General features: G+C 42.8%; 1 protein-coding gene across 2 annotated transcripts in view; it reads left to right on the forward strand.

Moving 5' to 3' along the window:
* The window catches only part of dcc (DCC netrin 1 receptor), a 277,918-nt gene that overhangs the window by 193,551 nt on the left and 56,868 nt on the right, over positions 1–27,499 (forward strand). The window contains exons 16-22 of one of the 2 annotated variants that reach the window (XM_072372603.1): positions 3,447–3,542; positions 11,511–11,749; positions 13,163–13,301; positions 15,865–15,972; positions 16,419–16,613; positions 18,139–18,171; positions 24,717–24,782. In XM_072372603.1, the coding sequence (XP_072228704.1) occupies positions 3,447–3,542; positions 11,511–11,749; positions 13,163–13,301; positions 15,865–15,972; positions 16,419–16,613; positions 18,139–18,171; positions 24,717–24,782 (876 nt within the window). The remainder of the gene's footprint in view (positions 1–3,446; positions 3,543–11,510; positions 11,750–13,162; positions 13,302–15,864; positions 15,973–16,418; positions 16,614–18,138; positions 18,172–24,716; positions 24,783–27,499) is intronic. The other variant, XM_072372604.1, reaches the window with a different exon arrangement.

Consider the following 27,499-nt stretch of genomic DNA (forward strand, 5'->3'; position numbering starts at 1 on the left):
AGCATTCATCTTCCTCTTCTTCTTCTTCTTCTTTCTTTTCTTCTTCTTACTGCCTGCAGAAAAAGTCAAAGTACAAGTCAGGATCTCAGCCTTTTTTACGCTAGCTGCTGCTTACGCTAGCTGCTGCTTACGCTAAACTGTTCTCTCGAACATTAGATGGATTCTGCTTTTGTACGAAATCCTGATTATAATCACTACAAATAGCATTCATCTTCCTCTTCTTCTTCTTCTTTCTTTTCTTCTTCTTACTGCCTGCAAAAAAGTCAAAGTACAAGTCAGGATCTCAGCCTTTTTTACGCTAGCTGCTGCTTACGCTAGTTGCTGCTTACGCTAGCTGCTGCTTACGCTAAACTGTTCTCTCGAACCTTAGATGGATTCTGCTTTTGTACGAAATCCTGATTATAATCACTACAAATAGCATTCATCTTCCTCTTCTTCTTCTTCTTTATTTTCTTCTTCTTACTGCCTGCAAAAAAAGTCAAAGTACAAGTCAGGATCTCAGCCTTTTTGCATTTGCACGTTCCTTTCTGTGCATTGACGGAGCAGCTGGATTTTCATGAGTTAGAACATCATGGTTGCAAGAGAATTAGGTTAGACTAGATGCTGCTGTAGCATTAGATATATCTCAACCAGAGAGCATTTATAATGTTAAAGAAGAGCAGCCTGCAAAGTAGATTTGGCGAGAAAGCAACGCCCCGATCTTGTCTGCAGCAGTTTCCAGCTGCTGCAGTTTCCAGCTGCTGCTTTGCATTTAAGCCTCTGAGTTACAAACCATCCGCCACGACTTGTAGAACCATATCATAGATGTGTGAACACTTTGAAATTTATGGATGTATCTGTCAGTAGCATGAATAATGTAAACATGTGGTTTCATTCTAATGCTGACTGGATAAAAGAAGATTTTGTCAGCTGGTAGTTGAGCAGATGCCAGTGAGGTTTCACAGCTGAGCTAAAGTGTGATGGACACTGAGAGCAGGTTCCACAGTAAACTTCACATAATAACTACCGCTGACACTGATTAAACCTTCAAAATCTAATCTCTGTTCATCTAAATTACATGTAAAACTCTACACATCTGCCTTATTTAGTATGCTCAGATCTATGAATATGAAAACAATCTTCCCAACGAGATCACCAGTTCTTGCCTGAGGCTGCTCACCCTCGACTCAGTTAAAACTTCTCAGGGACAGCCGTGCACGTTTAAAGCTGGAACAGATTCTGAATGCACAGAAGAGAAAATGATTCAATATCATGTTCAACTCCTTTTTAATCAGATGTATTTTATAAATGGTTCTCAGCAACAAAGAGGACATGGAAGCTTTGTGCATGTAATGTGAGATAAAGCTTGTTTCCAGTCATCAGCCCCGAGAAGTCCTGCCCCACAAGTTGAAGGGATTGGCCCCTTAAAGGGGAGCTCTGGGATTTTTAAACCTTATTTCTGGCATGAAATACGTTCATCTGCTCACCGAGAACAGTTTGGTGAAAGTCGGCGTCCTTCAGAAGATATTTAGATAACTGGAGATCCATATAACGGAGTGAACGGGGCTTAGAGGATGCAGCCTCTAAATAAGGCATTATCTGTCTTTATTTCACCAATACTTTAAGAAGAATGAATGAATGAACGTGTGCTATAGCTCTGTTAGCTCATAGCTGCTGTTATGTGGCTACTTGCAGCTATAGGAGAGCTAACGGAGGGATTTCTACACAGGCACTCTACTGGGACCACTTCATCCACACGCCCCCCTGCAGCACAGTTTATTCACTCCGTGCTCTGTGGCAGTCGGCTAACTTCACACAGAGTTTGCTGCTGATAGTTTTGTGCAACATGGCAGGATATTTATCAGATTTGGACGACGACTTTGAGTAAAATGGACGTTCTTACCGGGGTAAAATAAAATAAAATAATAATTTGCCAGAAATAAGGTTTAAAAATACCAGAGTTCCCCTTTAAGTTTGCAACATCCTGGCAGTCTTGGGCTCTGCCTTCTTGTTTTGATTACATTTCTTCAAGAATACTGAATTCCTGTGGACAAAACGACTTGATTTTGAGCCAATTGGTTAAACGTCTTTAATCTTCTTGTTTGTACCAGTCAAGCGGTTACAGTGATGAAGAAGAAATTCCACCTTATTTCAGTTCTAAGGTTTCAGTTCTCAGAAAATAACACAAATCATCCAGTTGTTGAAAGGAATTAAAATAAAGGGTAAATGCAACAACATGTTATCCCGTGTTGCTATTCATGACAAAAACTAAGCCAAAAGTACATGAATATGTCCTTTAAGTATGGTTGTTAGCCTGAACCCCAAAGATGATTAAAGGGTCACAGTCTGTACTCCTGAGCTCATTTTTAACCATCTTAACCACATTTCAGAGAGGTTTACCTGGGTTGGGTCAGTTTTTGGCAGATTTCAGTGCACTGTATCCATCAGCTGCTGTGTGCCTCAGATCTGCTCAGTGCCTTGCTCAAGGGCCAACCAGCAGTGCTTTTGGACACTACAAGAACTGAATAGAGCTAAAACATCCTAAATGGTCCTCAGAGCCAGACACACCTGGAGAGTTTAGCAAAAACTTATCTCAATGTTCGCTTCTCAGTGCCAAAATGAAGAATAATTTCTCATGAGTTTACTTTTCCAACCATTTATTTAGTATGTTCATCTCTTTATGAATTCAGCTGCCTTTGCCGACAATGTGCCAATATTGACACAGTGCTCCTCTCTTCCATTAATTCATTATGATTGTGGAATCCCCATTTAATTCCCTTCAATAATTTAAAGGAATTTAATAAGAAAGCTGCCCGAGGTGGAAATCTAATTGTAAAAGGTCTAAAAAAGAGAAAACATCATCCCCAGTGAGAGCAACAAGCAATTTGGATGCCAAAGTAGACTATAACAAATTGAAAGAATATTTATGCAGAGCTGAAAATTTCTCTCTCAGGTCTCATAATGGACGGATAATGAAAAATAAAATCCAGCTGCTGTGCTGCATGCACACGCTGGAGCGAGTGCACACATGTAGATGGCATTTAGGATTCATAGTGATCAATAATTCATGCAGTGAGACGTCTGGGGAGCACAGCAGCCATGTTTGCATGGGTTTGATGCTGCATGGGGAGAACATGCTGCATCGTCATGTCAGCAGGGATGAACTCGGCTGAGTCCCTGCTTCATCGTGTGTTCAAGTCATCAGAACTGGGGGAAAAGTTGTGTCCTTAAAATGTGTGAAAAGCAGCTTCCTGGTCGTTTTTTTTTGTTAGTTTGGGAAAAAAGTTGCAGCAGGAACTAAAAAAGTTCTCAAAGCTGTTGGTGGAGAATCAACTCTGCCAAACCGGCCTTGACCTTTCAGTCCTTCACATTTCCAACGCTTTATGATGAGTTTCCTCTCAGAATGTTAATGTGCTGTGATGAATGTCATGTCCAATGACTATTACTGTTTCCTGTCTCTCACTCAGAGCCCAGCTCGCACTACGTGATTTCCCTGAAGGCGTTCAATAATGCTGGAGAGGGAGTTCCTCTGTATGAGAGCGCCGTCACTCGATCTCTGACAGGTAGGAGCTCACACAAGCACCACATGGCAGTACGGTTGTGCTACATTTAGCTAGTTCAGAACTTGGTTTCTCTCAGTGTTTGACACCTTAATAGTTGCAGATATACCAGAACCAATCATAGTTCTGGTATATCTGGTAATTCAACCAGTGTTATGACTATTTGTAGCAGTATTAGGACCGGAAGAGCAGTGGAAGAGGCACAGTGTGCAAACTAATATAGAGTACGGACTTATTTTGATAAAATTATTGGTGGTGTTAAAGGGGAACTCCAGTATTTTTAGACCTTATTTCTGGAATGAAATATGTCTACTGGAGTGAACGGGGCTTAGAGGATGCAGCCTCTAAATAAGGCATTATCTGTCTTTATTTCACCAATACTTTAAGAAGAATGAATGAATGAACGTGTGCTATAGCTCTGTTAGCTCATAGCTGCTGTTATGTGGCTACTTGCAGCTATAGGAGAGCTAACGGAGGGATTTCTACACAGGCACTCTACTGGGACCACTTCATCCACACGCCCCCCTGCAGCACAGTTTATTCACTCCGTGCTCTGTGACAGTCGGCTAACTTCACACAGAGTTTGCTGCTGATAGTTTTGTGCAACATGGCAGGATATTTATCAGATTTTGACAACGTGAACGACGACTTTGAGTAAGATGGACGTTCTTACCGGAGTGAATGAGCTGTGCTGCAGGGGGGCGTGTGGATGGATAGAAAATACAACCTCTAAATATCTAAATAAGGCATTATGTGTCTTTATTTCACCAATACTTTAAGAAGAATGAATGAATGAACGTGTGCTATAGCTCTGTTAGCTCATAGCTGCTGTTATGTGGCTACTTGCAGCTATAGGAGAGCTAACGGAGGGATTTCTACACAGGCACTCTACTGGGACCACTTCATCCACACGCCCCCCTGCAGCACAGTTTATTCACTCCGTGCTCTGTGACAGTCGGCTAACTTCACACAGAGTTTGCTGCTGATAGTTTTGTGCAACATGGCAGGATATTTATCAGATTTTGACAACGTGAACGACGACTTTGAGTAAGATGGACGTTCTGACCGGAGTGAATGAGCTGTGCTGCAGGGGGGCGTGTGGATGGATAGAAAATACAACCTCTAAATATCTAAATAAGGCATTATGTGTCTTTATTTCACCAATACTTTAAGAAGAATGAATGAATGAACGTGTGCTATAGCTCTGTTAGCTCATAGCTGCTGTTATGTGGCTACTTGCAGCTATAGGAGAGCTAACGGAGGGATTTCTACACAGGCAATGATAGAAGATCCAATGATATTTAAGAAAGCCTTCACACTTCAGTCCCAGCTCACCTTTGTGTTGGGTTTATAGTGTGCTTATAGTTGCTTGTATAGTTTATTTCACCCGTGTCTTTAGCGTATCTGAGTGAGAATCATTTGCTCTTCCTGCAGACAATCAGCTGTAGCTGTGGCATAAATTAAACATTTCCAACTCTCAGTCAAGTTTCATCTTATGAATTAAACAGCCAGCTCTTCTTTGCTCATCCAGCAGCCTGCAGCTATCATAAATCCTTTATGATGCTCATAAAAAACCCGTTTCTGAGGTTTTTCAACCCTCATGATGGGATGATGGTCCCAAGCAGCAGATCCAGAACAACCTCAGCTGAGAAAACTCACACTTCTTAACGTACAGTTGGGCCAAACTCAGTGTGAGATCTTCTTTTGGACGTTTGGAATGAGGAGGCAGATTCAGACTGAAACTTTAATGTTTCATGTTGTCACTTTGGTTCGCTTTACAAGTTTAATTTAATTCTGAAATGTGCCGATAAAGCATTTTAGAAACATTTTAAACATGTTAAGGATGAGAAAAATCCCATAAAACCAGTAATGAGTCTAAATTCACAATAGTTTCTGCTGTCCTCTGTCCAATAGATCATGAAGAAATAGTTTTTAAAAATGTCTTATAAAGTAGCAGCTCTCCCACCAGAACTTTGGGGCTCATTCATTAGTTTTTGGTCAACAGAAAGACCTTAAATTAAATGGGTTTTCTCTTGGATGGGTTCATCAGCTCTCCAGTTAATTTATTGAAAATAGTAGAAATGACACTGATTTTCCACAGGTTGTTGCATTCTTCAGTGTTTTCGCCTCCGTTTCTCATTGGCTGCTCAGTCATAAAAGTTTATGAATGAAGGTCGCATCCAGCAACCCACAGAACCCAAAAGACCTTCCAACAACATCATTCAATTCAATTCAACTTTATTTATAAAGCACCAGATTACAACAAATGTCATCTCAAGGCACTTAAGTAATAAAGTCCAATTCAAGCCAATTGGAATTCAATTTATTGTAATTATAATCCAATTAATTCATATGGAGCCAATTCAAAAATAATATCCGAGCTAAGGAAACCAACAGATTGGACCGAAACTTGTCTTCAGTCCAATCTCCCGTCCTGAGCCTGAGGGACTGTGGAAAGGAACGACTCCCTTTAACAGGAAGAAACCTCTGGCAGAACCAGAACCAGGAAGAAACCTCTGGCAGAACCAGAACCAGGAAGAAACCTCTGGCAGAACCAGGAAGAAACCTCTGGCAGAACCAGAACCAGGAAGAAACCTCTGGCAGAACCAGAACCAGGAAGAAACCTCTGGCAGAACCAGAGCCAGGAAGAAACCTCTGACAGAACCAGAACCAGGAAGAAACCTCTGGCAGAACCAGAACCAGGAAGAAACCTCTGGCAGAACCAGGAAGAAACCTCTGGCAGAACCAGAACCAGGAAGAAACCTCTGGCAGAACCAGACTCAGGAAGAAACCTCTGGCAGAACCAGAACCAGGAAGAAACCTCTGGCAGAACCAGACTCAGGAAGAAACCTCTGGCAGAACCAGAACCAGGAAGAAACCTCTGGCAGAACCAGGAAGAAACCTCTGGCAGAACCAGAACCAGGAAGAAACCTCTGGCAGAACCAGGAAGAAACCTCTGGCAGAACCAGAACCAGGAAGAAACCTCTGGCAGAACCAGGAAGAAACCTCTGGCAGAACCAGGAAGAAACCTCTGGCAGAACCAGAACCAGGAAGAAACCTCTGGCAGAACCAGGAAGAAACCTCTGGCAGAACCAGGAAGAAACCTCTGGCAGAAGCAGAACCAGGAAGAAACCTCTGGCAGAACCAGGAAGAAACCTCTGGCAGAACCAGAACCAGGAAGAAACCTCTGGCAGAACCAGAACCAGGAAGGGTGGCCATCCGCCTCGACCAGCTGGGGTTTGAGAAGACAGAAAAGAGGGAAAAGAGGGGGGAAAAACACCATAACACCATTCAAAGGATACCTGCTGGAACAGGGAAACACAAGTTAATAACCACAATAATGTCACATGGACATAAAATCATCTGAGAAATTAAACAGGAGGAAAAAGAGAGGAAAGGTGGGACAGATGAGGTCCCCCAGCAGGCTGGGCCTATAGCAGCAGAACTATGGGATGTTTCAGGATCAAAAGCTTTATCAGAAAGGAAAGTTTCAGCCTGATCTTAAAATAAATAATCATGGTGTGAGACAGCAGAGTGGGAACTTAACAGCATAAAGGGGACATGAAAGATTTCAGGCTCGTGATCTTTTTATTTCTGGAGTCCTTTAGACACATGAAGCTCTCTGAAGTCGAATGGTGTCCGTAGTCAAAGCTGGATTTCAGATTTCAACAGTGAGGTGCAGTCCAAGGTTTTCAGGAGATACACATCTGGAGTTCCTTAAAAGATCCACATCCTAACATGCTGTTGAAGTGTGACAGTCAGGAGTTGATAAGCTGAGACCCTGAGGGCTCAGACAGAAACTGAACCCATTAACGTTATGACGAGGTCGTCAACGGCAACCAACACAGCATCCTCACTCTCACACACTGTCTGTCTCATCGTGGCAGCAGCCTGCTGGAGAGCTTTTCATGAGAGCCTTAAAAAATGGCTCGTTAACAGCCGAATCCTTGTTAATATACTGCCTTGTCCTCGCCTCGCCACCCCCCCACACTGCAGAGGCAGAACTGATCCCCAACCAGTCGCCAAGCCGCCATTTAATCAACGACTCGAGGACCGCAGAGAGACTGGAGGAAGGAATGAAATGAGGGAAGGATGAGAGACTTAGGAAAGAATAGCAGGAGAGCAAAATGAGGACAAGAGATGGAGAGTAAACACAGGCTGAAGGCAGCAGACTGGGATAAAAAGTTAGACCAGGAACAGGGGAAGGGCTCGAGGGAATGAGATGAGAGGTGGGAAATAAAAAGGAGAAAGAAGGAAACACAGAAAAGATATGAACGACAACATGTGGACAGGAGGAAGAAAAGTGAGAAGAGATGCAGAGACGAAGGCAGAGCAGCGGGGGAGGAGGCCTTTTCTGCATCCTCATCAGTATTCTGTCCTGACTGGAGCTTTATTGTGATGCTGGGCGACCGGTTTAAGCACAAACCCGCCTGCTGCAGCTCGCCCCTCAGCCCCCAACACCTCCCTCATCAATCTTGTTCTTTCTCTGTCTCAAGTCAGCCTCTCTGTTGGGCTGCAGCTGTACGATTCTCTGCAGCCACAGCACATGAGGTGTCACCGTTTTCTCTGAGCTCCGGTTTACGATGGACAGCAGAACGGGGGCTTCAGCTCTCACAGCTGATGCTGCCTCAAGATCTCACTGTGGAAGTCAAGGTTTTAAATGGTGTTCGGTTCAGAGCACGTCAGTTACAAGAAAAAGTACGGTGGCTGAGAAGTGCAAAAAGCTTTCACAATTCAAAAAACACAGTAACAAATGAGAATAAATAAACATTTTAGGAAACAAATTCACATAAAAAAATATGTATTTTATCAAAAAATAAATAAAAAAACATTTTAAGAAACAAATTCAATTTTAGGAAACAAATTCACATTAAAAAAATATATATTTTAGCAAAAAATAAATAAAAAAAAACATTTTAAGAAACAGATTTACATTAAAAAATTAAATTTTAGCAAAAAATAAATAAATAAACATTTTAGGAAACAAATTCACATTAAAAAAATTATATTTTATCAAAAAATAAATAAAAAAACATTTTAAGAAACAAATTCAATTTTAAGAAACAAATTCACATTTTAGGAAACAAATTCACATTAAAAAAATATATATTTTAGCAAAAAATAAATTAAAAAAAACATTTTAAGAAACAGATTTACATTAAAAAATTAAATTTTAGCAAAAAATAAATAAAAAACATTTTAAGAAGCAAATTAAATTTTAGGAAACAAATTTTCTTTGGAAAACAAATTTTAATTTTTAAAAACAAATTCACATAAAAAAATTACATTTTAGCAACAAAAAACAAAAAAACATTTTAAGAAACAAATTGAATTTTATGAAATAAATTCACAAACAAATTTTAATTTTTAAAAAAAAATTACATTTTAGGAAACAAATTCACATAAAAAAAATTTACGTTTTAGCAACAACAAAAAAATAAAACAAAATTTTTGGGAAACACATTTACTTTTTTTTTTTAAATGCGTGCCGACACAAAACGAAAAGTGGCAAAACACAGTTAAAAAGCGAAAAAAGTAGGGAAAAGTAAAATGAAAAAAACAACAAACCAAAGCCATTTGTTCTGTGTGTAACTGGATGAGAATTGATAATAGAACTGATAAGGAACCGATTCGATAAGCGATATCGATAATGGAACCAGGAATTCTGTAGATTAAAAACAGAGGTTTCAGATAACAATAAGAAGGAAAATCTCTAAATTGGCAGAACTTCTTTTGGTCTAATTTTTCGGGCAATAAATTAAAAATAGAGCCAGAGGAGTAAGAAACACTGAAAACAGCTGGAACTTTGTCATTGATTTTATCTTCCTTTAATATGAAGAAGCAGAATGTAACTGGAGCAAAGTCTAATTATTAAACTGTTTATTTTTTCCAATCAGCCAAATCATGATTAAAAAACTGCTCATGTAGTTACAGTGTTGTGTTCTGACATCTAATTAAACATTTCTGCTGCAGACCTTTTCTTTTTTCAGTATATTTCTTCATCTTTCGTCACTGTGTTAACTTTTTTTGAATTTATCTCCGTTATTTATTCCATGCATGTGTCTTTATGTGATGTTAGATGGTAAAATATGCAAAATAAGTAGCAAACATCATAAATATCTACACAGCATCCCTAATGCTCCCCCTTTGCCACCTGCAGGCTGTTTTCCTTTTTAAATGCACAAGACTAAAAATAATGTTTCTGTTGCAATGAACCAGAAAACTGTTAAATGTAATGTGTTGTTTCCAGCTTCCTGTTTCTGTTTGCAGTAGGTTTGGCTGTCAGCAGAGTCCAGACTCTGTAGAAGCAGCTCTGGAATCAGCAGAGTGTCTTTCTCCTAGTTTACTCTGCTCATTCCAGCTCTCTTAGTGTCTTAGTGCCCAACATGTTGCAGCCTTCAGGTGTTCTCTCCGCCTCAGATTTGGAACACTAGTTTTTCATTTAAATTTTGAATTTTTGAACATCAAAGCAGATATTTCTCATATTTCTGAAAGCACCTGAAGGTTGCACGTGCTCTCTGAATGGCTGGAGCCACTGACGTCTTTTACATGTTCAAAAAATGAAGCAAACAGTGTGTCGGCTGACGTTATAACAAAATAAGATCAAAAATCCCGTGATTTTCTCACATTTTTTGTGTTTTTTTATATTTCAGTGTGATTGTTTCAGTTTTTATGAACATTTATTTATCACTCAGTGTGTTTACATGCTGAGATTAACTGGATTACAGCTCCAGTTGGGTTCTGCTCCTTATCTGAGGGTAATTATCCTTGGATATATGGCGGTGAATGAATGGAATCACTGGCACAAAGCATGTCATACCCCGGTACGATAGGTGGCGCTGTCCCCATTTCAGCTATCGCTAATAGAGCCACTTCCTGTTGACGTCTTCACCGCCAACAACAACAAACTCAGGCATTCAGAAAGATGGCGAACGCAGAGCGAGATGAAGCTGCGTCCCTCTCCATCTGTGATGAGCTGGTTATGGCACAGACGATGCACAACGGCGCATTCTCCATCCGTTGTTTCTTTCTTTCTGACGACAACAACAGGAATATCGTCTCCTTCCACTTCCGGGTGACGATTGGATCGAGTTATCTCGGGTCTTAATCCGATCGCAAGTAATCCGATTCGATATTAGTCAGATTAAGGTGTCTACATGAGCTGCATAACTCAGTCTTATTGTAATTTAGCCATTAATCCGATCTGATTGCCCACATGCACGTTCAGTGCACGTTTGGATCGAGTTATCTCGAGTCTTAACCCGATCCGATTCGATTTTAGTCAGATTAAGGATAATATTTAAGGATATTAGTCAGATTAAGGCGTCTACATGAACTGAATAACTCAGTCTTATTGTAATTTAGCCATTAATCCGATCCGATTGCCCACATGCACGTTCAGTGCACGTTTGGATAGTTATTTCGGGTCTTAATCTGATCCGATTCGATTTTAGTCAGATTAAGGATAATATTTAAGGATAATCATTAATGATATTAGTCAGATTAAGGTGTCTACATGAGCTGAATAACTCAGTCTTATTGTAATTTAGCCATTAATCCGATCTGATGGCCCACATGCACGTTTAGTGCACGTTTGGATCGAGTTATCTCTGGTCTTAATCCGATCCGATGGCGCTCATGTATCCGAGCGTAAGGACAGATCTGTTCCAGCGTCTGTGGCTCCACTACCTGTGTAGAATGATGCTTTTTACCTTTCAGTCTTCTTACTCTGTGTTTTCTCTCTTCTCTCCCATTTTCCGCCTCATTCACTCCTCTCCCTCGCCTCTTCTCTCCCGCATGTCTCATCCAAACTCGCACGCCATCTTTTCAACTTCCTCCTCTTTTGTTAAATCTCACTCCATGCTGATGTCCCTCATGCTTCCATCTTGAAACGGTCACGATCGCACATTCATTGCATTGATTTCATTGAATGTTGCCAAACACTTTGGTTACTGTTACCGGCCCCCTCAGACCCCATAGACCCATTAGAGGATGACCTCTTCCATCTCTTTGATAAATACCCCACTCCCATGCCAGACACCAGCACTCCCATGATCCCCCCAGTTGGAGTCCAAGCTGTTGCTCTGTCCTCCGACTCGGTCCGGGTCTCCTGGGCGGACAACTCCATGACGAAGAACCAGAAAACATCCGAGGTCCGGTACTACTCCGTCAAATGGAAAACCAGCTTCTCCACCAGTGGGAAGTACAAGGTAACCACAAGTGGTTGATCCGTCTAATTGTGTTTTTAAAGCTTTGATTCTGACTTCAACAAAGCGATGACGGCTAACTTTACATTGAAATCTGATGTAGAATGATTTAACGGGGAGTAAAGTTCTGGTATTTAGATAAAAACAAATCAGATATTTAGTTTCTGTTCATCCTGAACGAAGTGTTTGGGAGCAGTTTTGTTTGTTTGGCAGTAGATAGTCTGCTGATTCCTCAGGACCTTTCTCTTTTTGTGCACAGTTTACGGTTATGACTGGACCTGGATTTTATTAGCTTGTAACTTCATAAGCCTCGAGGCTTACTAATTCCATAACTTGGCAAACGGTTTCTTTACCCTTTTCTACTTTTGTTTACAAGCTCAGCTTTCAGGGTTAACGAGTTCTCTGACTTGTGCTTCATAGTTGAGCTGATTGATGGTTCTCTGGAGCAATAAGTGGAGCCTTAGGCTCACCACAGCTGGATTATCAGCAAACAGAGACTTTCTCAGGCTGGACCTGTCACCTGGTGATGCTTTGGCTGCAGCCACACCTGAATCCGCTGGCTGAGCCTCAGTTTGGAGCTTCTGAACCTTCTCATCATGTTGGTTTAGGACGTGTAAAGTGATGAAGTCATTCAAAGGGAGGAAGAAGGCTCTGGACTTTCAGACCGGAGGCTTCGTGGCACAGTTTCCGACAGTTTATCCACAGGCTGGAGCGTCGGCTTCTCTGCTTTACCCTCCATCTCAGTTGCTTCTATATCAACAGTTTTAACACCAGCAGAGGACGTTTGGCTTTCCTCCTGGTGGTTTTTTTACTGAACTCTGCGTTAAACTGTCACGCTTAAGAGTTGGGATCCCGTTTGCATGATTATTTAGGAGTTAGAACAGGTTCCTGCCATGAAAAGCTTCTCGGGATGTTTCCCTTTTTTCTTTCACAGAAGTTGTCGTTGATATAAAAATCTTTTAAAGATATTATTCCCAGATGACAGAATCCACTTAAACGCTTCAGCAGTGCATTTGTAGTTAAATATCACCATTTCCATCATGATCCCGTCACATTGTTCGAGGAAAGGCAATCAGCAATCAGCTAAAGTCTGTATCAGAGAAGGAAATCTGTACAAATCTGATCCCTTTCATAGAGAGCAACAGTGCCAGCCTGACAGTGAAGCATTTCCTTAAGTTTGGGCCAAGAAAACAGCAGCTGGAGTTTGTAGATACTGTCTCTGACATTGAAACCAGGGCAGAAGGGACAGAATAGGCAGGTAACAGGACTTTGAGAGGAGGTTTTCGGAGACGTCTCGGTCTCATCGTGTTTCCAAACTGACCTCATTAAAGAAGGCATCTCTGGACTGTACCTACAAACTGTGTGTCACACTGATGCTGTAACTTTAATCATCTTCTCCCAACATCCTGTTTCCAGTCCGCAGACACCACCGCTCTCAGCCACACCGTCACCGGCCTCAAACCGAACAGCATGTACGAGTTCGCTGTCATGGTAACCAAAGGGCGCAAGTCCAGCACCTGGAGTATGACGGCACATGCCACCACGTACGAAGCAGGTATGTTTCTCACGCTCATCTCACACAGAGCTGTGAAAGCTGTAAACGCGACTCAGCAAACATTCACCGATGTCTCGTGGGTTTTTCAGACTAAATACTGAGAGTTAAAAAACAATAGATGCTCTTTAGGTTGGTGCATCAACAACAATGACTTGCCGACTTCACTTTCTTCCTCTCACTGAGCAGCAATTATTTTTAACAAGGAGTTTAACAACGGACAGAAATCATGTTTTGGTTCAGGGAAGAGTCATCGCAAGCCTCCACTCTCCCAAGCAGCGGCACAACAACTGTCTGCAACAACGAGAGCCAAATCAAAATGTCAGGGTATCTCTTTCGCTGCGTATACAATCATGCTCGCCGGATTCGTCACCCAATTAAGCGTGAACGGCATTACGCCACCGAGTCCCACGGGAATATATTGACATTCAGAGTGAGCAGACGGACTGAGTCCACTCCGATCCTCCCACTCAGGAGGCACACTCTCACCATCCTTTCACAACAGAGCACAGCAACAGACTGCCTCTCAGCTCGCTTTATCACACTTCAGCCTTACTCTTAGAAATAATCACCTGCTGGCTTTAGAAGACGCCTGTTGAGAAAGTTACCGCATATCTGAGATCAGAGTCCGTGTTGCTGTCAGAACCACAGCCTCCGGGAGCTGATTATTTACACTAAGATCCAGATACATAAACAAAATGCATTATTTTTAACTGCCCTGCAGAGCAGCCGCTATCAGAAGTGTCTTCTGATCTGTCACAAAGTCGCTGCTGGAAAAGCAATCTGATTCGTGACGCCACAGAAGCAGAGACTGAGATCCATCAGGAGGAAGGGGAACAGTGAACTATCTGCATCGATGCAGGCGCATTGACCATTTAAAGCTCTGTGCACCACAAAGCCTCGTGCACACACGTTTTTTCACTGTATACTCAAGGTGTGCAACCCTCAGTACACACATTAAGATGCTGTGCATCACCATCAACCTTCAGAAATGCAAAAATTATTAATGCTGCTGTTTTTCCTTGGAGGGGAACACATCATTATAATGTGTGTGTGTCTAAGGCCTACATTTCTAATCCTAACTAAGACTTAACCTCCATATTTTGGTTGTTTTCTCATTATTATCACTGCTGTTCAGCTCAGTCAGTCGCACTGATTGCAAACTAAACATCATTTGACTTGTACCCACTTTGAGTGCTTGAACAGTGAACTGTACTGTGCAGCAAGAGTCTATTTTCCCACATGTATGTTCTGTATTTAGGAGTTCAGGTTGTCACTGTCACTCACAGACTCAGCTGGAACTTGTAATTTCCTCCAGCGTGACACGTCGGATTTAAGTGGTTTCATTTGCCAACTCGGGGATAGGAGCTTGTGAGTTCTTTCCTGCTGTTTAATGCACAAGAAAAAATGCATTTAATCAAGTCAGTAATTCAGGAAAAACGAACAGCCATCACTTACCAAAAGTCCCGTGGGCTGCCATCTGGTTGCCATGGTGATGAGTGAGGTGAGCAACAGGCCTGAGGCCTGGTCATGAGGGGGGGTGCTTGACATTTTTCACTATGAGTGTAATACAACAGAACGGCTCAGGAAAGTGTTGGAAATTAACTTCTGCACAATGATTTAAACAGAAGTTTATTGGAGCACTAATGCTGGGCTCTGGAGTCTTTAGGAGTCTAACTGGAGTCTTTAGGAGTCTAACTGGAGTCTTTAGGAGTCTAACTGGAATCTTTAGGAGTCTAACTGGAGCCTTTAGGAGTCTAACTGGAGCCTTTAGGAGTCTAACTGGAGCCTTTAGGAGTCTAACTGGAGTCTAACTGGAGTCTAACTGGAGCCTTTAGGAGTCTAACTGGAGCCTTTAGGAGTCTAACTGGAGTCTTTAGGAGTCTAACTGGAGCCTTTAGGAGTCTAACTGGAGCCTTTAGGAGTCTAACTGGAGTCTTTAGGAGTCTAACTGGAGCCTTTAGGAGTCTAACTGGAGCCTTTAGGAGTCTAACTGGAGTCTTTAGGAGTCTAAGTGGAGCCTTTAGGAGGTCGCAGTGACGTAACACAATCAACAGCCAATAGCTGAGCTCTGACAGCATCGGAAACAGGAAAGCAGACAGTCAACAACAAACATGTCGGCGGACGTAGAAGAACGAGCGACCAGCAGGTGAAAATGGACTGTCTGTGCCCATATTCTGTGGCGTTTTCTCTTCTTTTTGTTGGGTTTTTCACTACAAACCACTGCACAGACCAGAGCAGCTGCAGCTAAAAGCTGCTTCTCCTCCATGTTTGTAAAACTTCTGCTGAGCATGATGGGAAAAATCTAGTTGTAGTCTTGTAAATAGTGACCCTACAAGAGTCACAGTCTTTGTAAAATCTTTAGTCTGGGACTAAAAACCCTAAACACGAGTCTTTAGATGTGAGCTGATTTTTCCAAGTCTTTCACCGTAACTTCAGACCACCTTAACCTCAACACCCAGAGTAACCGCTCTCTAACACTTCAGTCTTCATCCACTGAGCTGCACAGTATTTGCACCTTTTCTCAGACTGCTTTGTTGTCTTGTTATCTCTCCGTAATTGACAGCTCCAAGCTCTGCCCCCAAAGATCTGACGGTGATCAGTCGTGAGGGGCGTCCTCGAGCCATCCTAATCAGCTGGCAGCCACCTTTGGAAGCTAATGGCCGAATCACAGGTGGGTGTTTGCGTAAATACACCAATCATCCCTCCTCTAATATACTGCACACGCACAGGAGCTCATTTCATTCTTTTTTATTTATTTACTTCATGGATTAATCCCTTTTTCTGTAAAAATATCCTGAGATTTCAGTTATTCTTCATAGTATCCAAACACACACTCTTTGTTCCATTGTTGCTTTTCCCCTCCTCTGGGCGATCGGCTTAGCTATAAAACCTTCTGTTTTAACGAGCTCTGCGGCTTTTGCAGCCTCCCGGAGGACGGAGCAAACAGCCCCTGCAGGCATTACAGCCAAACTTAGAACATCCAGATCACAGATCAGGCGCCTTTGTATATTATTTTCTTTTTGTAAAATGTTCTGTTTTTCTTTGAATTCTACAGTTACTTATAAATAAAACTCAGAAGACAACATCCTGCTTTCTGTTCTTGCTTCTTCCCGACAGGCTACATCTTGTACTACACGCTGGATAAGAACATGCCGATCGACGACTGGGTGATGGAGACCATCAGCGGGGACCGTCTGACCCACCAGGTCGTGGATCTGAACCTCGACACTGTTTATTACTTTAGGATTCAGGCCAAAAATGCCAAAGGGGTCGGCCCTCTCTCAGAGTCCATCCTCTTCAGGACGGCCAAAGGTGTGTTGGAGTGAGCTTGTGTGGGTGTTGGAGTGAGCTTGTGTGGGTGTTGGAGTGAGCTTGTGTGTGTGTTGGAGTGAGCTTGTGTGTGTGTGTGTTGGAGTGAGCTTGTGGGAGTGTGTGTGTTGGAGTGAGCTTGTGGGTGTGTGTGTTGGAGTGAGATTGTGTGTGTGTTGGAGTGAGCTTGTGTGTGTGTTGGAGTGAGCTTGTGGGTGTTGGAGTGAGCTTGTGGAAGTGTGTGTTGGAGTGAGGTTGTGTGTGTGTTGGAGTGAGCTTGTGGGTGTGTTGGAGTGAGCTTGTGGGTGTGTGTTGGAGTGAGCTTGTGGGTGTGTTGGAGTGAGCTTGTGTGTGTGTTGGAGTGAGCTTGTGTGTGTGTTGGAGTGAGCTTGTGGGTGTGTGTGTTGGAGTGAGCTTGTGTGTGTGTTGGAGTGAGCTTGTGTGTGTGTTGGAGTGAGCTTGTGTGTGTGTTGGAGTGAGCTTGTGTGTGTGTTGGAGTGAGCTTGTGGAAGTGTGTGTTGGAGTGAGCTTGTGGAAGTGTGTGTTGGAGTGAGCTTGTGGAAGTGTGTGTTGGAGTGAGCTTGTGGAAGTGTGTGTTGGAGTGAGCTTGTGGGTGTGTGTTGGAGTGAGCTTGTGTGTGTGTTGGAGTGAGCTTGTGGAAGTGTGTGTTGGAGTGAGCTTTTGTGTGTGTTGGAGTGAGCTTGTGTGTGTGTTGGAGTGAGCTTGTGTGTGTGTTGGAGTGAGCTTGTGTGAGTGTTGGAGTGAGCTTGTGTGTGTGTTGGAGTGAGCGTGTGTGTGTGTGTGTTGGAGTGAGCGTGTGTGTGTGTGTGTGTGTTGGAGTGAGCTTGTGTGAGTGTTGGAGTGAGCGTGTGTGTGTGTTGGAGTGAGCGTGTGTGTGTGTTGGAGTGAGCTTGTGTGTGTGAGTGTTGGAGTGAGCTTGTGTGAGTGTTGGAGTGAGCGTGTGTGTGTGTTGGAGTGAGCGTTTGTGTGTGTGTGTTGGAGTGAGCGTGAGCTTGTGTGTGTGTTGGAGTGAGCGTGTGTGTGTCTGTATGTGTTGGAGTGAGCGTGTGTGTGTCTGTATGTGTTGGAGTGAGCGTGTGTGTGTCTGTATGTGTTGGAGTGAGCGTGTGTGTGTCTGTATGTGTTGGAGTGAGCGTGTGTGTGTCTGTATGTGTTGGAGTGAGCGTGTGTGTGTGTGTGTTGGAGTGAGCGTGTGTGTGTGTGTGTTGGAGTGAGCGTGTGTGTGTGTGTGTGTGTTGGAGTGAGCTTGTGTGAGTGTTGGAGTGAGCTTGTGTGTGTGTTGGAGTGAGCGTGTGTGTGTGGGAGTGTGTTGGAGTGAGCTTGTGTGTGTGTTGGAGTGAGCTTGTGTGTGTGTTGGAGTGAGCTTGTGTGTGTGTTGGAGTGAGCTTGTGTGTGTGTTGGAGTGAGCTTGTGTGTGTGTTGGAGTGAGCTTGTGTGTGTGTTGGAGTGAGCTTGTGGGAGTGTGAGCGACATCTGCTTCAAATGTAAATGTTTTCTTTTCTTTCAGTGGAACATCCAGACAAGATGGCCAATGATCAAGGTGGGTTTTATTTTATTTCAAAGCCTTCTGAACATACAGGTTAAAGTTTAAAAGTTTTAAACTGTCTTCCTGTTTCATGCCTTTATGTCAGATCTGAGATCTGTGTCATCCTCAAATAATCAGTAACATTTAGCTGAATTTCTTGTCACGTTTAGTGTAAAAATTATAATTAATCTCCAGATTATGTTCATCTCTTGGCCTCAGAGCAGTTCCCATCATCTGTTCTGTTGCAGTGTAGGAAGGAAACCTGAGAGCTGGATGTGTCCTAAAGTTCTTTAGCTTCATATATTTAGTCCCAGCTGGACTTTTCACTGAAAAATCAAAGGTAATCGCGTATATTTGACAAGCCGCAGTCGTACTGATGTGGAAAATCATGCTGAACTCTGCTTTTTGGAAGTAATTATAAGGACATTTACAGTGTTTCTCTGAAACTTTACTCCTACTGCAACTAAAAAAACAAATAATGTCTCACAGTGATTACAGTTCAGCCTAATTAAATCGGATTGTAATCCTTGGGGTGCACTTTGTTGATCGACTGTAATTGAATAACCTTGTGGATGCTGTGAAAGCCAGCAGAGCAAACTCGGATGTTTACCCTCCTTCCCGCGGCTCTGACAGGACATGGCCGCTGTGCCGGTTAAGGAATGATTCTGTGTTGTTATAATCACCTCAGAGCTGGAACAGCAGCTTCCACGCTGCCTCTGTGCTGTTTTATGTTGTTATAGCTCAGCAGCTCCAGCCTAAATCGTGTTACAAGAAAGCACGTCCTTTTATATTTTAAACGTCGTTCATCAGGATATAATGAGAATCATCTGGTTCTTTCAGGGTCTTAGGATTAGGTGAATACGACCACATGTGGTGTTTCACCTAATGCAGAAGCAGTGGGTGAAAACAGGTCCATCCTGACTTCTTTCAGAAGAATTAAGAAGGCAGGTAGCAGCAAAGTGCTCCCAGCCAGTTAACTTGATGAATTCCTCATCAGTAAGTTCGAGCACCTCTATGAAAACATACATTTTGGCAGTTTTCTACTCTGGAACAGTCCAGGATGAACAACACCAATATTGATCTGAGAGAAGCAATTGTTGCTGATAAGCTCCAAGGTAAATTTGGAGTCCGTCACGCCACAGTGAAAAAGATTATTCACATGTGGAAAATCTTCCAGATAGATGCCAGAGTTTCTAGCAGGAAGTTCACCCCAAGTTCAGAGAAACTGCAGAAAACTCACTCTGCAGGCCTCAGTTAGCATGTTAAAGGTTAAAGGTCACCCCAAGGTGAAGAAGCCCAGAGCTACATCTCAGACTCTACAGGCCTCAGTTAGCATGTTAAAGGTTAAAGGTCACCCCAAGGTGAAGAAGCCCAGAGCTACATCTCAGACTCCACAGGCCTCAGTTAGCATGCTAAAGGTTAAAGGTCACCCCAAGGTGAAAAAGCCCAGAGCTACATCTCAGACTCCACAGGCCTCAGTTAGCATGCTAAAGGTTAAAGGTCACCCTAAGGTGAAAAAGCCCAGAGCTACATCTCAGACTCTGCAGGCCTCAGTTAGCATGTTAAAGGTTAAAGGTCACCCCAAGGTGAAAAAGCCCAGAGCTACATCTCAGACTCTACAGGCCTCAGTTAGCATGCTAAAGGTTAAAGGTCATGACAGCACAGTTAGAAAAAGACTGAACAAGGATGGCTTGTTTGGAAGGGCTGCAGGAGAAAGCCTCTTCTCTCTAAAAAGAACATGGCAGCACAGCTTAGGTTTGCAAAGCTGCATCTGAACAAAGCTCAAGACTTCTGGAACAATGTCCTTTGGACAGACCAGAGCAAAGTGGAGATGTTTGGTCCTAATGCACAGCAGCACGTTTGGAGGAAACCAAACACAGCATATCAGCACAAACACCTCATACCAGCTGTCAAGCACGGTGGTGGAGGGCTGATGATCTGGGCTGGTTCTGCAGCTACAGGACCTGGGCACCTTGCAGTTGTCCTCTATCATCCCAACTTATTGGGTCCTGAAGTCTCCTCCTCTTTCCTGGTGGAAGAATCTTGAGTTGATCACATATTCAACTGTTTTCCAAAGGAGTTTAGAGACAAATGTGAGGCCGGCTTAAGTTTTTTTTTTTAGAAACAAGGGAAGAGTTAAAGCTCAGCATCATATCTACAAGAAAAAGGCTGAAACAGAAAATATGACAGATGCTGCGCTTTCCCAGTCAAAGTAAAGGTAAATGAATAAAGATCCTAATTTTTAAGGCGCTTTGGATAAAAGCTAAATGCATAAAGACTGCTGTTGTTTCTTAGGTTGTGTTCACCTCATATTAACACCTGTTAAGGACCAGATTATTTTATTTTGTAAAACCTTAGAAGTGAGTCAAATCTTTTTAACATCACTGCAGCTAAATGCTTCTGATTTAAACGCATCATCATGTGATATTCAATCAAACATCGGTTGCCATGACTGTGTTTTCAGAGTTGTGTCACAAACAAACTCAATATCTGACTTAAATGATAAGCATGGAGAGTTTTGCCTTTCACAAACTCTCTGTGCCTGGAAGGGAAATCTTATCATCATTAAGAACAAATAGATGAGAAATCATTTAAGCAGAAAACAGACGTCACTTTCTTCCCAGGAGAATCTGTTCTTCGCTTTATGCTAGCAGCCCCATCTCTTTAGCTGAAGCAAAGCTGTTTGCTAATTAAGTGACTAAAATAATTTGGCTTTTAAGAGGCACAAATAAAAGGAGGAAGAGAGCTGTTTATCAGAAGAAGTCAGACATGATTAACACTCCAGTCGTTGCTTCTTTTCATCGAGCTGAGGGAGCCTGAAGTTGGTGAAAGCATGAAACTTCTGTTTAATTTACTCGACTAAACTCACAGCAGCTCAGCATACATGAAGTTTGATGCTGTAGTTGTTTTATGTTTCATTATTTTTCAGGCCTGTGAATCTAAAATGTGTTAATTTAATCCTGAAACACAGTCTCGGCACCAGACTACTGGAAGCTGGACCTGAATCAAAAGCAGTGCGTCATCAGCAAAAATGCAGAAGCAATCTTTTGGTTATTAACTGGACATTTGTCAAGTCTTGGCTGCGCTCGGATTGCTTTTAGATTAAAATGAAAATAAAGTTGGCAGTGAGGAATGGGATTGGCTCGGCTCTCAGAGGAAGTGCCACCAGCCTCATCCGTGGGCCCACCTCCAGCCTGAAAACAGCCAAATAAAAGGGGGGGGGGTGTGATATCCTGCCTGAAAACTGAAGACTTGGCTCCAGAGGTTAATGTTGCAAAGTATTTACACGAAGTTATCTATTACAGAGGTGTTGGGCTGTGTTAGAGTGGTGTCACTTTTATTTTCGAGCATTTTCTGCATCTTCAAATAAACAGGGAGCAGTTATATTGGAGTCTATGTTTGACCCTCCTGAGTCTTTCACTACAGAAAGACAGATTTTGACCTTTTTTAGACGACACACAGCGATGTTTGCTCCGGAGGTGACTTCCATCCAGACCACCTGGAACTCCTTTGTCTTAAATTGTTAAATAATTTAACTCTATAATAACTCTTGGGCTTTCTGTCAGACTTATGGATATCAGCTGCAATGACAGCAACTCAAACCTCGTACTTATAAAAGGTTCCCTGATGGAAAACGACGTATCGAACTCCTGATTCAGTTCACAATCGGCTTGATTTCAGACTGATTTTAATTTCTTGAAAGCTGTCGTAAAAGTGGTTCATTTAATCGGGGCTGAGAGCCTTCTTGGCTTATCTTCAGAAAACGTTTAAAACTCTTCCATGCAGCACAAATCTATTATATTCATGAACTCTCTGACTCTTCGGTCAGCTTCAACAACGATGTCCTGACCAAAAGCGTGGTCATCGGCATCGATTCTGTGTCGTAAGAGTTTCCCTCTGACGCCTCTGGCTTTTAGATTCGGTGCAAATCCTCACCTCAGTCGGCATTTATTCAGTACCCAAAAACCTTGTTTGCATTTCAGAATGCCAGCCATCAGTGTTAAAGGGGAACTCCGGTAATTTTTAAACCTTATTTCTGGCATGAAATACGTTCATCTACTCACTGAGAACAGTTTGGTGAAAGTCGGCGTCCTTCGGAAGATATTTAGATAACTGGAGATCCATATAACGGAGTGAACGGGGCTTAGAGGATGCAGCCTCTAAATAAGGCATTATCTGTCTTTATTTCACCAATACTTTAAGAAGAATGAATGAATGAACGTGTGCTATAGCTCTGTTAGCTCATAGCTGCTGTGTTGTTGTTATTGGCTGTTATTCACTCCGGTAAGAAGGTCCATCTTACTCAAAGTCGCCGTCCACATCGTCAAAATCTGATAAATATCCTGCCATGTTGCACAAAACTATCAGCAGCAAACTCTGTGTGAAGTTAGCCGACTGTCACAGAGCACGGAGTGAATAAACTGTGCTGCAGGGGGGCGTGTGGATGAAGTGGTCCCAGTAGAGTGCCTGTGTAGAAATCCCTCCGTTAGCTCTCCTATAGCTGCAAGTAGCCACATAACAGCAGCTATGAGCTAACAGCAGCTATGAGCTAACAGCACCTATGAGCTAACAGCACCTATGAGCTAACAGAGCTATAGCACACGTTCATTCATTCATTCTTCTTAAAGTATTGGTGAAATAAAGACAGATAATGCCTTATTTAGAGGCTGCATCCTCTAAGCCCCGTTCACTCCGTTATATGGATCTCCAGTTATCTAAATATCTTCTGAAGGACGCCGACTTTCACCAAACTGTTCTCAGTGAGCAGATGAACGTATTTCATGCTCAAAATGAATTACTGAAGCAGAAGAACAGGCTGTACATCCATCAGCCACAACATTAAAACCACCTAATGAATAGTAGCCTCTGTGGTGCTGGAGGCGAGGTCAGAGTCTGGGTCAAGGTCAATGCAAGGTCGTCATGTTCCTGAAGGTTTTTGAGGGATGCTGTTGCCATTGGAGGCTTAGATCTGCAGAAACATCGTGTTGTTCTGTTCTCATTGGTTCAGTACAATCTGCTCGAAGCAGAGCCGCAGATCGATGCTTAAACTGCATCCAGAGAACTGCGTAAACATTAAGAGGATGACTTCTAAGGGCCACGCTCACATTAGGTTGGATTAGCGTTTGGTAGAATAGGGCCTTGGTCCACTTTTCTATGATGGTGAAAGTCAGAAATTCCTTGTTCTTCTGTACATCCTGAGCTTCAGTTTGGTGTGTTTAATGGGGCAGTTTATCAATGACCGTTGTGTCCAGAACAGAAGTGTCATCCCAGTAAAGGGAAGATGGATGCAAGGCCGTTCCTGTAGATCATTGTGAGAGCTTACATCTTCCCTCACTCACATAAACACACAGTCTTACATGCATCTACGCAGACTCACCAAGATTATATCAGTCTGTAGGTTTGGGCGTGTTTCTGTCCACTCAAACTGCACAAAACGGTCAGTTCTGGTTTATATTCCAAGAGACTGAAGCTCACCCCAGCTGCTGGATAGGAAGGGATGAAGGAAATGTGGGAGAATAAGGTATCTTCTCAGTCTCTAAGCACATTTTAAATGTCTGCAGCTTCGGTTTGGGAGCAACAGAACGAAGGTTTTCAAAATCTCTTTCATCAATTTCCAATCTTCCCTGTTGCTCACTTCCTTTTAGGATTTCTAAACTCTAGAAACATCTTTTAGAGTCTTAATGTGGAACGAAAATAGTGGTCACGAGCGTTTGTAAAGTGTAAAATGGCCTTAAGGCCTGGGAAAATATCAGCAGCATTTTCCTTTAAGTCTGACAGTGGTTCACTTGCCCAGGACACTATCAGCAGATGCTCAGTCTTTCAACACATGACTTCTTCAGAGACGGGGTCATAAAGTCACCTGGTAACCCAGGGCAACTAAATTTGATGTTATCCAAAAAGGTCTCAGAGAAGGAGCCCGACAGCAGCAGCTCACTGTGTCCTGTTGGAGATCCAGTCTTACCCAGATAATCCAGTTTCTTCAGCTGCCTGCGGCTGTCAGAGCCTGCGTGGGCTTTCTAAGCGCCGACCCAAACATCCAGTGGAGTGACAGCATCAGGCCAGATGCACAGAATTAGAAGAATTGGACTGAATGAAATCTTATGGAGCTGCACACTGTTAGAAAAATTATATAGTTATGCTATGAGAAAAGCTGCAAGAATAAGAGTTTCTGTGAGATTCTATGTAGCAAAAGTGTTTTGACTGTCTGAACTCGTCTTCCCATCACATTAAATGCATAGTACTGCCTTTTCCCATAACATTGAACGTCCCTTTCCCATAACATTGTGTGGCCAGCAAGCAAAAACAATATAAATAGCATTAGCACCATTTTGTTGTCAGACAGCTCTGAGCCAGCTTCCTGACAGGTTGTGCCGACTTGTCTCTTTCTTGCAAGAAATAAAAGTTTTGTGTTAATCGTATCCAGCGACTCTGAGCCTAATTTTGAGAGAATTTTTCCAACAACACACATGCAGTCTGTCGTGTTATTTCATGAACTCTGAGGTCATTTTCTCCTCTTCTTCTGGTCCTTCCTGATCCCTTTTTTCTTCCTCCTCTTCCAGGTCGAGGAGGAGAACATGCCTACTGGCCGCCTGACACCAACCTGATCGACAGGAGCAGCGTCAATGGTAACGTTTCTATTCCCGAGTCCAACTGTTGGGAAGCAGAACTAATTATAAATTCACTGTTTGGCTCAAAGCTGCAGCAGTGTGCCAAAGTCTCCCGGGAGCAGAGATGTGTTTGCAACAGAATCCTGTAGCATCATTACTGACTATCACTTGTTTTCTCTAATCACCGTGCTCAGTCATGTCTGAACTTTCTTTAATAACTCGCCGTGTTCTGCCTTGTTGCTGATTCACACTCCACTGGCACATCGCTCCAAGCAGGAAAATTATCTGTAGTATCTCACCATCAGTCACTGTTTATGCAAGGAGGGAAAAATATTTGCCTTCATAGTGAAAAGGAACTAGGCTGCATGCATAGTGTAAATATCATTAAAATAATTTGACAGGTTCAGGAGAAAAATAGGATCTTTAAAGTAAAATAATTCTTTAAAATTCTATACGATTGAGGGATTAAAATGGAATTTTCCAAATCTTATCAGGACATTTCTTTGTGCTTATACTGAAACATTTTTACTATAGAGAACAATTATTTTAGTGTTTTCGCACCAGAAACCTTTCCAGTGAAATTACAGCAGTAAATGCTCAGATGTCACCCTTCCATTGATAAAACTCACGTTGCTAACTTGGATGATTATAATGTCAAAGGTGAAGGTGCCAAATGCAGCTTTAATACAATTCAAAGACTAATGCTCAGGGAGCAGCAATGTTATTGTTTCCATGCAAAGAACCTCTGATGTGATGCTAATTCTATTAGTACCGTATTTTCTGCACTATAAGACTCACCTGAGTATAAGACTCACCTGATTATAAGACTCACCTGATTATAAGACTCACCTGAGTATAAGACTCACCTGAGTATAAGACTCACCTGAGTATACGACTCACCTGAGTATACGACTCACCTGAGTATACAACTCACCTGAGTATAAGACTCACCTGAGTATAAGACTCACCTGAGTATAAGACTCACCTGAGTAGATACATGCTTCGAAACAATCAGTGCTTTCAGCTGCGTGTTTCCCCCAAAAACAAACATTAAAAATATCTAAAAGGTTTTATATTTATCTAAAAACTTCATATGCAACTACCGTATTTTAATTTAAACTACCGAAAAATAAAACCGCCGTAGAATATGAACGTTAAAACCATGTCGGCTGCAGCCAGGACATTTCCTGTTTGGTAATAAATCAGCGTCCATCCAACTGACTGCTAACAAACTCTCCATCAAGTTAACAAGACGTTGCATAAAACAGTATATATTGGGATGTATGGGACCGGGATATATTACTGCCCGTTCCCTGACATTTACCGTATTTTCCACACTATAAGACTCGCCTGAGTATAAGACTCGCCTGAGTATAAGACTCACCTGAGTATAAGACTCGCCTGATTATAAGACTCACCTGATTATAAGGCTCACCTGAGTATAAGACTCACCTGATTATAAGGCTCACCTGAGTATAAGGCTCACCTGAGTATAAGGCTCACCTGAGTATAAGGCTCACCTGATTATAAGGCTCACCTGATTATAAGGCTCACCTGATTATAAGGCTCACCTGAGTATAAGACTCACCTGATTATAAGGCTCACCTGAGTATAAGACTCACCTGATTATAAGGCTCACCTGAGTATAAGGCTCACCTGAGTATAAGGCTCACCTGATGATAAGGCTACGTATTGCCTAATGTTCTCTGATTGGTTTATCGCTGCCAGCACACATCGTGCATGCATTACGTTCCTGAGTCAGCGGGAAATGGTCCGACGGTCAAGGACGACATCATCTGTGGTTTTTACACTTTATAAACTTATAAACTGCACATCGGTCTGCATCACCCATCTCAGACTGCAGAACAGACTCACTGGGACATGGGCAGAAGCTTTAATGACACGATTCAGTCGCTGAGTACGAGCTCCATTCAAACTTCGCCCCATTCAGAGCGAATGGCTGGGAGCCGCCTGGATTCACACCGAACGCAAAGCGAGCGACGGAAGCGGCCAGTTGCCGTTCATTTCCAATGTACAGAGCGAAGAGGCGTGGCTAAAGTGAACGTGGCGAGAAGGGAGAGCGCTGAGTGATGCAGAGGGGGCTTAATGCCCCGATTAATGCTCCCCGCGGTAAATTCAAAATGGCGGAATCCTGACAGATTCTGGAATCCGGTGCGATTAAATGCTGCTGCCTTATGGTGCAGAAAATACGGTAATATTACTGTTTATTGTTTGCATGTTGATGTCAATAACAGTAAAGGACACACTCTGGCCAATAAGACCGCTGATCCACGCTGTCATGCCGTCATAAATGTGATGCTTTCCAGTCAGATTTATTATCAAAGCTGCCGAATGTGCAGGACATGCAGAGGATCTCACCCCTGGTGCTAAAAGATAAAAATATGTACAAGAAAAGGCAGATTTACCCGTATAAACAGTGAGATATTATTAGTGGGGGTGGGGTCCAGAGTATGTGGGGGCGGTGCTGGGAGGGGTTCAGCCTCCTGACAGCCTGGTGGATGAAGCCGTCTCTCAGTCTGCGGGTTCTCGCCCGGAGGCTCCTCAGCCTCCCCAGGAGGAAGCAGTGGGTGGGGGAAGTCGGCTCTGAGTGCTTTGTGGGCCGGGCTGGTGCTGGGGGTGCAGATCAATGCAAATACAGAGTGACCTATGCTAATATCAGTGTTAATTAATCATATCGATGGTAGTTCTACCCCAACTAATGCAAAGATACGAAT

The sequence above is a fragment of the Leuresthes tenuis genome, unplaced genomic scaffold (genome assembly GCF_036924035.1).
Source record: "Leuresthes tenuis unplaced genomic scaffold, fLeuTen1.0.hap1 SCAF_19, whole genome shotgun sequence".
NCBI lineage: Eukaryota > Metazoa > Chordata > Actinopteri > Atheriniformes > Atherinopsidae > Leuresthes > Leuresthes tenuis.